General features: G+C 41.3%; 1 protein-coding gene across 1 annotated transcript; it reads left to right on the top strand.

Moving 5' to 3' along the window:
* Positions 1 to 10,926: 10,926 nt before the first annotated feature.
* Positions 10,927 to 11,826, top strand: NFILZ (NFIL3 like basic leucine zipper). The gene has a single exon (XM_068420932.1). It carries the CDS (start codon positions 10,927 to 10,929, stop codon positions 11,824 to 11,826), a length of 900 nt encoding a protein of 299 aa, XP_068277033.1.
* The last annotated feature ends 226 nt before the right edge of the window (positions 11,827 to 12,052 follow it).

The following is a 12,052-nucleotide window of genomic DNA, read 5'->3' as shown; positions in this document are numbered from 1 at the left end:
TCCCTCCTTTTTCAAACGTGTGCAATAAGTCAAGTAAGATGCAATTGGTAGCAGAAACTCAGATAAGATGCAATTAATAGCAGAATCTGGCTTTGTGTTTTGAGAAGGAGGAGTATCTTTATTTTCTTGTGGAGTCAAGCAGTTTAAGCAGAAATTCCCACTGCTTCCATGTAGTGAAAGAGTATCATGAATATTAACATTGCAAGGAATAACCCAAGGGATTGAAGAGATAGTTCATTGTCTGTTGCTGGTTTCTGTAAAAACTATTACAGTCTGGCTGCTGATTTCTGCTGCTGTGGCAGAAATCTGGAATAAGTTGTACAACATCAGTGGAGGCACTCCAGATTTTACTCTAGTGTAGTTTCAGACAAAATCCAAGTCCTGATTTAGAGTGTTATCTTCTTTTCTGATGATTCAAAAAGGAAACTGCAGCAATCAGTTTGAATCTGGAAAAATTATTTCTAGGACTGGACTATATGAATTTACATAACTGTTTCACTTTAGTTACCCAGAAGTATTTTGAATCTGATAAAGCACTGATGATGCCCTGTTGATTTGGGCACAGAGAAATTCAATGATTTGGGACTGAAATTAGGAGTTTCATCATTAGTGCAAGTGGGTTTGTCACCAGTTTTATGTATTACAGAAACTCATGCAGAAGTGACCAATGCATGACTCTGCCTTGCAAAATCTTCAAAAGTTTAATTTATTTCCTGTGAAAGCAGAGTGAAAGGGAAACCTCTGACAGAAAATCTTGATATTAACAATTAATGAATGAGGGATGTGGTCACGCTCTGCAGTAAATGCCATTTGCACACGTGTATGAGTGGAGGAGGCCTGGCAACCTTCAAGACAAGCCAGTAGCGATGGCTTACTTCCTTTAAAAAGAAAAAAGAAAGCTTTTAGAGAGCATGAGATCCTTTAACAGGACTTCTGCAAAAGAACACAAGGATGGGAGTCTTTCTGCCATCAAACAACAAGAAAGGCGCTGTGAGCAGAAATGTGTGGTCTTTGTTATGCTCCAATTCTGATCTGCTAAATATTTCTATACGTCTTAGTATGAATGGTTTGTATTTTGTGATCATCAGTTTCTCATTCTGAAACAGGATGGTAAGCAATGAGATGGATTTTATTTAGGTTCTGCAAAAACTTTTGTAAATGGGGTGCTACGATCAGTCCTGCATTCTGGAAGTGCTTGTGCTGGAGCTAGGAGCAGGAAAAGACTGGGAGAATGAGTGGGAGAGCTTGGCTTCGGTTTGTCTATTTAAAGAAAAATCATTTCTTAGGGCTGGAATCTGGATGACAGCACTGCTGGGGTAGCAAAATCCTGTGGGGCCCTATTGCGTATGTGTGTCTCTATGGCTCAGTGATAAGCTGAGGGCCTACTTCAGTTTTCTAAATAAGGAATAATTTGCAACTGCTGATGTAAGTGACCATACAACAAGCAGGAGAATGGGGAATGAAGCAGGTCCTGGAATTTTTACTGGCTGAACAAAATATTTTGGGTTGGGCATTTTGAAACAGATATGTGAAAATATGAAGAAACGAATCACGAATATCAAATATAGGAGAAGGCTCTTTCCTGATGACTGGTGTTTGCTGGGGAATGGATTTTGAAAATGGGGGGGGGAGGTCCTTGTTTTTAACAGGATTTGTTCTTCTTTTCCTCTTAAAGTATTATTACAAACTTTGTGACAGTGATGTCTTTGCAGTTTCTACAAAGTGGGGGATTTTGTCATATGCAAATGCCTCTGCTCTGTTTTTAAAATAGGGATTTCATGTGCCTTCAAGACCTACTAGCCATGGATGATTGCATCTAGGAAAGATTAGAAATGTGTTAAATTCTTTCCTGGTGGTTCTTGACTTCTAATTTCCAAGACAAAGCCACTGATATGCGAACATCCATGGCAGCCCTACTTAAGCCATCATTTCCAGCCTTGTCTCAGAAAAAGCTCTTAGCCTCCACTTAATTTTAAACACATGCTTAGGTCTCATTGATTTCATAGCCTGCAATGTCATTCTTGTGCTACGGAGAGGAAGGGACTTACCTTTGGGTCTAGTCCGCCTCTCACTTCTTCCTCATGATGAGGCATCACTGTAACATCTGGGGTAACTTTCAGATAATTATGAGCTTTATCTTTGCAAATCGATCTTTGCTTTAAAAAAATACTATTGCGACAGCAGTTTTTGTCAGATTCAGTATGAACCAGATGGAATTTTCCATCCCTCTGGGTAGGCAGAGAGAGGTGGAGAGCGGATGCAGGGCTGCACGTACTGTGAGCAGCACGCTGCGCCCAAGCTTCCATCTGCTCGTTCAACCGGAGCCAGACGTGTGAGTTCCTGGGCTAGTTCTCTTCTTCTCCCATCAGTTGTGTGAGTGAAGATCTGGTGACCGGAGAAGACTTACTCCTGAGTTACACCAAGGTAAATGCAGCCACACCTTGCCGGTTCCTGTTAGCACAACAGACCAAAAGCTACCACTTAAAATACCCACGCGCAAGAATTAACAGGTTCATACCTACCATCTATGCTGCTGCGTAGCATAATGTTTTTATGTGTTATTTACTGCTTTTCTATAAACGATGTGTCACAGATCTGATACAGTATGGTCTGGTCCTGCAAATCTGTGCACTGTGATTGTGCTTGAGTATGCTCTCAGTAAGCTAGCTTCAGTAGTAAATGTACTATGGCCATGGCAGCATTGCCAAATTGAGCTTGTGGGCATGAATTAGCTTGGGGGAATTTCCAGTCTATCTCAGCATCGACGCATCCAAATGAAGTAGCTCAGATGCCTCTGAGCTACCCTGCCTTCTGCACTGAAGAAATGGCAAGGGGGAAAAGAATAATTCAGTTATTTGTGCTTTATATGTTCCTGGAGCAGGGTCCATAAAGTAGGTGCTGAAACTGAAGGAACAAGACAACTAAAAAATGTCTGTAAAATACGCAGTAGTATACAGACCGTTTTTCAGACATAGTTGGCTTTCCAAGGAAAGTTTTAATCTTTTAAAAAAAATCAGCAAAAATTATCTGAAAATACTAAGGTCTTAATTGTTTTGAGTTTTCAGATGAAACAGTTGAGTTTGCAACTCCAGTATTTCAGAATTCAACTAAACTATCCCTGCCAAGCATAATCTGCTGAAAAGTCAATACTTCTGACCCAAACTATGAAATAAAGCAGGGGAAGAAAAAGGATTTCTTTAAAGTCTTTTCCCAGAGAAAAAAAAAAAAAAAAATTTATGAATTATCTTACATTGAGCCATGGTGTGATGGGGTCAGCTTTCTCGGACGCAGAGGCAGCCGAATGGAGCAGACACCATGAAGACTTCATTATTCATCAGCAGCATGCACTGACCAAGAAATGCAAAACTCTGTCACTTCAAAGAATCATTAGTACCTTAGGGGTTTTGAGGGGTTTGCAGTACATTTCCAGTCTTACGGTCTGTTGTAGACCCACAGTAAAATTTAGAGGTTAGTTTGTTCCAAATGGAGTAATACCTGTGCTGGGTTTGAGGCTAGTTACCCTGAGCAATGCAGCCTCAGTGGTGTGGGCTTTGACCACAAAGACTGAGGAATCAAGGATGCCTTGCAGAGCTTACAAGCTGTAGTATCCAGGAGTTCTGCTGCAGGTGGTCCGGTAATTTTGAGTAGATTCACATGGTTTGAAGTCTCAAACCTCAAGACCAAAAGACAAAACTAATTCTACCAAGCCCCTAACAAACAACATGTTATGATTAAGCTGCAGAGACAGTGTTTTAATATCTTTGAGCCTAGAATTTTAGTACACCAGAAAGTTCAATATATACTTCAGACTCTGCATCTATAGAGACAAACTTGATTTTCAGGAGTTCAGCATCTGTGGTTGTGGCCTGATTCCAAAAGTGATCCACTCCAGAGAATCCTTATGGGGTCTTGGAAGCTGATTTTCAAACAAGTGCCCAAATGATGGCAAAGCTTTAGTGGATACTATACTTCAGAAAACCTGACCTGATGGTGAAAATGCTTAATTTTGAAAATCTGTTTTTGAAGGTGCTGCAATACATCGACAGACTCGCAGCAATGTTTGGCGCTCTGAGCCAACAATCATTTGCATGTTTTCAAAATAGACACACAGCAAAATTGTGACTTTGGCACACCGTAGCTCTTTCTGAGTCTGTTTTACTTTGAATTTGAGTTTAAAGCTTCACCAGCAAGAGCGATTCCTCCATCAGTAGCGTCCACAGAAGTAGTTGTCCCACAGCTCAGGCATACAGGTCATTAGGGTCTGCTCTGATTTCTCCTTTTCTGCTTGCTTTAATCAATAGACTATGCTATTTCCCATTGAGATACAAAAAGTGAGTAACACGTATTCCTCAATAGCACCTGGTAACACTGCTTTAGCATGAATGGGAAATACTCAGGAATATGAGTAATTAGAATGATGTCCTTTTATCTTAAATACGCCAGTAGGTTTAGAGAGTATTGTAAGATACTACCAAACCACAGATTCTTTTTTCTTATTACTAAGGTGAAGAAGCAGCAGCGAGGATCGAAACTTGTTTACTAAGGTGCTTGCAGTGCGGTGTTCCTGGTAGAAGTTTTCAGAGGTTTCTGTTGTAAATCATGCCATGCTCTCTGGGGCCTGTTTATTATCTCATTTTATCAGTGTAAATTCTGAATAACTCCTGTGGGTTAGATACTGATGTACTAGAGCGGCTTGAGATTAACAGCTGTGTTCTGATTTGGTTTAGGATGATACAATTTAAGAGTGAAAAAATAGGCAGCTATCAAGCTCCTTTATATCAGTGTAAAGTAAGCGTAGCTTGGTTCGAACTTTGTGCCGATTTAAACTCCTTAAATCCTAAATTCTGTTCCCAGTTTGATTAAGGTAGGCAAACTCCAGCGATATTCATATGGATTGGCTCTTATGTATATGGGTGCTGAATCGAGTGTGATAAGTAAGCTGGGAATCGAAGTTTGATCCAAAAATTGTCTGTAAGGTGGTTAATTTCATAATGGAATTATGTGTTTTATGAAAAATAATTGGAAGCTTTCTTCTCTTTGTTTGTTTAAAGTTATATTGAAAATCAAGTATATAGTATGTGCTGAAATTTGTGTGTGTCATGGGAATACAACATCAAATCCACCATTTTCACTTCAGAGTAAAGAAAAGAAATCTCTAACACAGGGAAGATACGCCAAGTCACTATATGCACTTCTATATTACATTGATTTTTCCTATTTAATTAAAATGTAAATTTATGCTTGGATTTTAATTCTTGTATTTTCAGTTAAGAATACTCCTCTCAGCTATGTTTTTAAATGAGCCTTCAAACTCAAAAACATTTTCAGTGGTTGTAGATATGAATTCGTGATATAAATAAGGGGAAACAAACAGACGTGTGAAGATATCAGAAAAAGTTTGCAATTTGTAGAAAGGCAAGTCATACTGAGAAGTAGTAAAATTTAGATTCACACATTAAGAATTAGTAAATTGAGAAGAATAAAATAGAGATATTCACCATGTTAAAATGATTTAATTTTGTATGTAATCCAAGTTGTCCTCTCTTCTAATACAAAGAAAAGGTAAGACCCATGACTATGGTTCAGTTCTACAGCATCTATAACCTAGTTGCTGGAAATTTATTTAATAGTCAGATTCATGCAGTATTTTAGGACGTAGCAATGGTCACACTGAGTCTGTTTAAAGATCCACATGGCCTGACCTTTTGCCTAATCTTTTTTGTGATTCCCTTTTTATTTTTGATGACTACACTGTCCTGAGGCAATGAACTGCAAATGTTAATTTGATATTATAGGAGATGTGCTTCCTTTTGTTTCTTTGAAATCCACTGCCTGATAATTCCAGCGCATGTTCTTTATTCTTGAGAAATAAAGAGTTAGCATTTCTGTGTACAGAAACTATTCTGAATCTGTGGCTCTTCTGGTTGCCCTTCACAGGATCTATTCTAATTTTACTACATCCTTGGGAAACAGAATAAAGTAATCGGAGAGTTGAGGGCTTGACTTATGATCACAGAAAAGTGAGATTCACCAGCTGTTTTGTGAGGCAGTGTGTTTTGATTAAAGTCTATATTGTCTCATAGATCTGCAGTGAATCACTTCCTGTTAGATATAAGATTTTTGCTGGAGGGCTTTGTACAACCTGCTGGAAAGTACATCAGAGTCTGCTCTGATTTGCTGCCTAAGGGGGAGATAAGAGAAAGAAGGGGAGATAGGTCTGAACCAAACCTCTAAAGCCTGAGCCCTAGCATGGTCTTCTGTTAGGAAGGAAAGCAGTTTTACCAGAAGTGAGGATCTTTTGACCAGGTAGATAGAGCGCATGTGCAAAAACCTCAACATACCTTGTCCTCATTTTCACAGAGGTGTAAATGGTTCAGTGTAAGCATTAAACTAGGACTTTACAAATTTAGCCCTTCACACAGCTAATCAGATGCATTGTAGAAGTGGTAAGGGTAGTTTTTATTGCATATCTTCATGTATTTAACAGTCTTTACATAAAAACATGCCTTGCTTTCTGCCTGCTCAGAAAGGTAAGAGACTGGAAAAGTTCAAAGGCTGCTCTCTCTAGAGAAGTACAGCTTCAGAAAGATGCTCTGTCTGAAGAGAACTAGCAGCTTTAGTGCAAATCAGAGCTGAAAAATGAAGGAACACCATCATTTTACAATGTTTTTGATGCTTCCTCTTCTGTTTAGGGTGCAGAAGAACACAGCTGGTGCTCTGGCAAGACAGTAATTGTCTTCTACATTTATAGCCACAGAAACAACAGATACCAATGCGCCTTAGGAGATACTGGTTGCATAATGCACTTGACCAAAATGGTTCTACCATCATTACTAATATTAATGTTTCCACTCATCCTTGCAGGTGCAAGCTGTGTGTCACCTTGTGCGCTTGATTGCTAGAGTCTGCACTCATGAAGAGTCCCAAGACAAATGTCGTGTGGGTATATGTGCGATTTTGTGGGCTGCAGATATAAATAACAGGTAGAGTTTAAACTCTGTGGCCTAAAATTTGATGCTTTCACATATTGGCCCAGCTAAATCTTCATTACTTGCCCTTAAAAGGCCAGATCCTGCCTCTGATAAGGACTTCCCCTGCCTCCCACTTCACACCCAACCTCCTTCCAAACCTTCCCCACCTCCAAGTAAGTGTAACTTTGCCCTCCCTCTGGTTTGACTCCTGCCTCTTCTCCTGGACTCAGCCCTCACTTCTCACTATTTCGCTTCCATCTGCTTCAATTCACACAGCATTAAGTTGGGGTCTGAAGGAAATTCCCACTTTGGCACAGTGGACTAGAGTGTGAGGGATTGAACGAATGTGGAACAGGTTAAACAAATGAAATGAGTTTGCTGGAAGGAAGAGTTCAGGTTCATCATTACTTTTTTGTTCTATCTCACAAATGCCTATTTTGGGTCCCTTTTATTTCCCATGCTTCCCAGCTATATTGGACAGTGAGTGTTGATTACAGTAATCTTGAAACTTCTTATAGGATCTCCATATGACAGGCATCAGGAGCAAGAGAAGGACAGTGAGAAAATAAACTACTTTGCCCAATGCGGATGATGAGTTTACACAGTGAAAAAGCCACCTGTTGATCTTTGACTCATTCAACAAAGAAGTCACGTCAAATACTAACCTGAAAAATTCCTGGTAAGTGATTAAGCCCTGAAACAATAGCAGATTTCTGCCTCTTGACGCTGTCAGAAACCACAGGTACACTCACTGAAATTCTCCCTTTGATGCGTTGAGATCAGAAGAAATTTTGGTCAAAAGCCAAAGGAATTACTCTGAACATATTCATGCTAAAGGACTTTGTTTTGGTCTTTAGTTACTCTCAGAACCTTTGCATACTGTTTGAGATCTCGAAGACTTATGGCTAAATTAAAAGAAAGGCATTCCAAATGTATTTAGTTACAAAATCACACTGATTTGGACAGAGAATACTTTAATGGAACTTGTCCCAATTTAAACGAGAACAAAACTCTGGTCACGCTGAGCAAACTCTGATAGAGAATAGATGTGGATTTGTCTATTTTGTAGGTCTGCATTGTGCAGAGATCACAGCTGATGACAATCTGCTGATACTGAAGGTCTCTAAATCTGTAAAAATAAGTAGCGGACATTTTATCTGCAAGAATCAGAACATTTAATCAAATAACTTCTACAGAAGATTAGCATTTTTAGGCTCAGTGTTCACATTTCTGCTGTACGATATGTATGTAACTGTGTATATAGTGGAACTCCTTTACGTCCATTGTCACATTGTCTGATTTTCAAAATCCTCTAGTGATCTTTTATGCCTCATTTGTTGGGTGCTAGCTTGAGATACCTTAAAAAGGGATCAGATTTTCAGAAAGAGGTATGCAAGAAAACAGAGAGAGTCCTTTGCTTCCAAACTTTTGTCGTCTTTATGATTCACGAGTTGGATCCTTAAGAAATCACTAGTCACTCTTGGAAAACCAGACCATTCAAATGTTGTCTTTTACATGAAACTTGGAAAGTGAAGAACGCTGGAAATTTTCAAAACCTCTAGACACAAATTACAACTGGATAATGTTTAGGAATTAGGTTTTTCCCACAGATATGTGAGCTCTTTTTATTAGTGTTGATGTGAATGCTCACGAAGAGCAAGTGGAGTGCCCAAAGATGGTTCTTTATCATTTCTGTTTCTGTATGTCCTTCACTGAACTAGTGCCCTTCTGTGTTCAGAGGGACATACAGTCCCTGCCAAAAGAGATGTCCTGAACTATTTTTAATTATATCTTCTCCTTTTGCTTGTAGATGGTTATCAGTCATCAAGAAAAGAGTAATCCATGTCACTCATGCAATAAATTGATTTAGCAAGAATGTTGGCTATTAGTCATGCTGATTATTAGCTGTGTTAATTTTCAGAAAGGTCACATACCAGATTTTCACAAGCTCACTGCATGAACATATACGGCTTAGGCTTTCTGAGGGAGTTTGACTTCTCACTTCACCTGTAGCTCTGAATATGTCCACTTAATTTGAGTCCTAAATAACTGTTTGAAAGCCAAAAATACTCAAACTGAATGTTTCTGGTTAAAAACTGAATAATGTTTGGCTTTTGGATGTTATGTTGATTTTATTGCCTCTGAGTTCGGGCAATTTTCAGCCTGAAAAAATTTTTTTCTTGGCGGGCAAGTTGGGGGGTAATGTTTTCAGCTGAAAATGTCAGCCAGCCCTCCTCCCCGCAACACTCTGACCAGCCCTGCCAGGAACCTTAGTGGTGTTGTCCTCATGACTCAGAAAAGCACTTTGCAATTATATAAGCAGGTACTCTTATTATTCTAGCTACATGGTGAGCCATGAGTGCATTGCAGTGCTAGTAAAGTGTACTGCACCCCACCAGACAGTGTGGAGGCCATCTTGACCACTATTTGTGCATTGGTCTTTGTGGGTCCCAACAGTCACGTAGTTGTGAGGCTAAAGTTGAAGGGCTGTGGGGATTGAAACGTGGCAAATACCAAAGCTTCAGTACACTAGTTGCTAATCAAAGTGAAACAATTATGCCCTTCTTTAGCATTTTAGGGTAATCCTGTAGAGGTGATGATGGCTTATCAGGCTTAGTGCTGGCTGCTCCCTCTGGCCCAGCTTTCTGTTTCAGGACCTAGGTCCTGAACAGTCTGGCAGTGAAGGATTTCTGAGTGGGATCCTTTCTCTGCTCCCTCCCTATCCATCCTGTAGAGCTGTCATAACAAGCTGTCTCCTCTTGACTCTACAAAGTCATTTCCCAAAACTTAACTTAAGCTCACAAGATGTGATTCCTCTCACCAGATCTAAGACGCCTGCAAGGTCTAAATCAGAATTAGTCCTCTGGGCTTTCTTATAGTCAATAGACAACAGTCCAGGGATCTCAGATGAGCAAATGTAAGCGACTACTTCAGGGTAAGATCTATTTCATGCTAAGCTCCCACACCAGGTCTCTGTGAGGTATAGAGGGTGTCTGAGGTGACCACATGCAGGTGCCTACTTCTAGACACTCACACTAGATCAGCACAATCCCTCCCAGTCTGCCCAGAGGCAGGAGGGATGATGTGGTTTTCCTGGAAGATTACCATGTTACAGGAAGCTTGTAGCTTAGATGAGGATGTCCAGAGTGTGATCTCTTACTAATTTAATTCACAACTTAGACTGTATCATTGGTCTTCCCTGCTAGCTTCTTCCCATAGTCAGGAATGTACCATGGCCATTGTCTTCAGATGGACACTTCTGTGCCAACGCTTGGTGCCATACTGCTGCTGAGCACCTCCCATGCAGGTACTTACAAGCTCCTAGATGGCACTTTCATAGTGTTCATCCACATTTGTTTACAGGCCTTTCAAAATCAGAAACTTTTAGGGGTTTTAGGGAAAAATGGGGACTGTGTAGATGCAGTAAATTTGTAATCCTGCTTCAGCTGCTAAGGTATGTGACTGAGGTAAATCAGTTCTTCACCCTGTGCCTTCCTTATCTGTAAAACAGGGTCAATGAGACTTATTTCCTTTGAAGGCAGTTTGAGATCAGTGGGAGATAAGCAGTACATGACAGCAATTTTTGTTATCCTGATTGAAGTTAGTTAGGCAAAGTGCTTGTGATTGTTCACTGAGTCAGCACAATATGTCCTTTTTAACTCTGCTCAGTCATACACATTTTTTTGGTACCCTTTGATGGACTTTGCAGACACCGGTGAGATGTGAGTGCACTGATGTGCTGACAGTATTTTGAAAACGTGGCTCCAAAATGACAGAAGCTGTCCTCAGGTTATGTGTGTGTACAGTGCTGTATTCAGTCTTCCTGGTGTACTGCAACGGAGATAAAGCAATCACATGGCTATATTAATTTATTTGTTGGTATTAATTAATAGCACCTTTAGTGGTAATAGTTTTATGTTCAAATTCTGGCAGAACCCCGGCTGTATTCACAACCATGGAAAACGTCATGGCACCACTGACCACCATCAGTGAGCTTGCACTTCAGCAGAGGAAGGCTAAGCTCCTCCACAGCAAGGTGAGCGGTCCCTCCCGCCGCAAGCGGGAGTTCATGCCGGATGAGAAGAAGGACAACATGTACTGGGAGAAGAGGCGCAAGAACAACGAGGCGGCCAAGCGCTCACGGGAGAAGAGGCGCCTCAATGACTTTGCCATGGAGAGCCAGTTGGCTGCTCTCAGTGAGGAGAATGCCATGCTCAGGACAGAGCTGCTGTCCCTGAAGCTGCACTTTGGGCTTATCAGGCCAGACACCAGCACCTACCAGAGCCACTCCCTCCAGGACCTCCTGGGAGTTTATATCAGAGGGCATAGAGCAGCCTCCCCACTCCTTGAGGCTGAGCCCTTTGCTGGGGAGTCCTGCTTCTTCACAACGAAGAGCTTTGTGCCGAAGGTGCTGGAGCCAGCTGACTTTTCCTGCAAAACCTTTGGCCCATCCAGAAACATCCTCGGCTGTGACTCAGAGCTAGCTCCCATGGACACACCTGGCTTTCAGCAGCCAAAAAGGCTTGATGCAGCCTTCAGATCCACAGTTTGCTCTCCATTCCTCAAGTACCACTGCCCGGACAAATATGCTTTCCATTTACCATTCTCAGGCAGTGCCTGCTTCTTGTGCCCTTCCCCCTGTCCAGCTGAGGTGAGCAAAGAAAGTACCACAACTATCTCAGATGAAGACGATGAGCAACAAGTTCCCAAAACTTCTCCTCTACCCCCATGCAGCCTGCCCTGCCCTCCAGAAGATCATTCGAAGTGGCAAAGCTACGCTGCTCTACCTCACAAGCTCCGGATTAAGACCAAAGCCCTCAGCAGCTTGGAGGAGAGTGGCCTGGACTCCCACTGAGGCAGCTGTGGGAAATCCTCCCGCACAACTGAACTTGTACAGTGAGATGCACTGGGAAGATTCAGCAAAGCCTCATTGTTGGAAACCTGCTCTGAGGCTGGGCAAGCTGTTGCTTGGTTCTCATGTGGTGCTTCTGCTCCATCCCCAAGCATTCAAGGAGTGTTCATGCTAAGACATTTCTAGCATCGTCTCCACCTTGGTTTTAGTTATTCCTGGTGGCAGAGGT

The sequence above is a fragment of the Nyctibius grandis genome, chromosome 31 (genome assembly GCF_013368605.1).
Source record: "Nyctibius grandis isolate bNycGra1 chromosome 31, bNycGra1.pri, whole genome shotgun sequence".
NCBI lineage: Eukaryota > Metazoa > Chordata > Aves > Nyctibiiformes > Nyctibiidae > Nyctibius > Nyctibius grandis.
The sequence above is the reverse complement of the archived record's forward strand: the minus strand, read 5'-3'. Positions and strand labels throughout refer to the sequence as shown.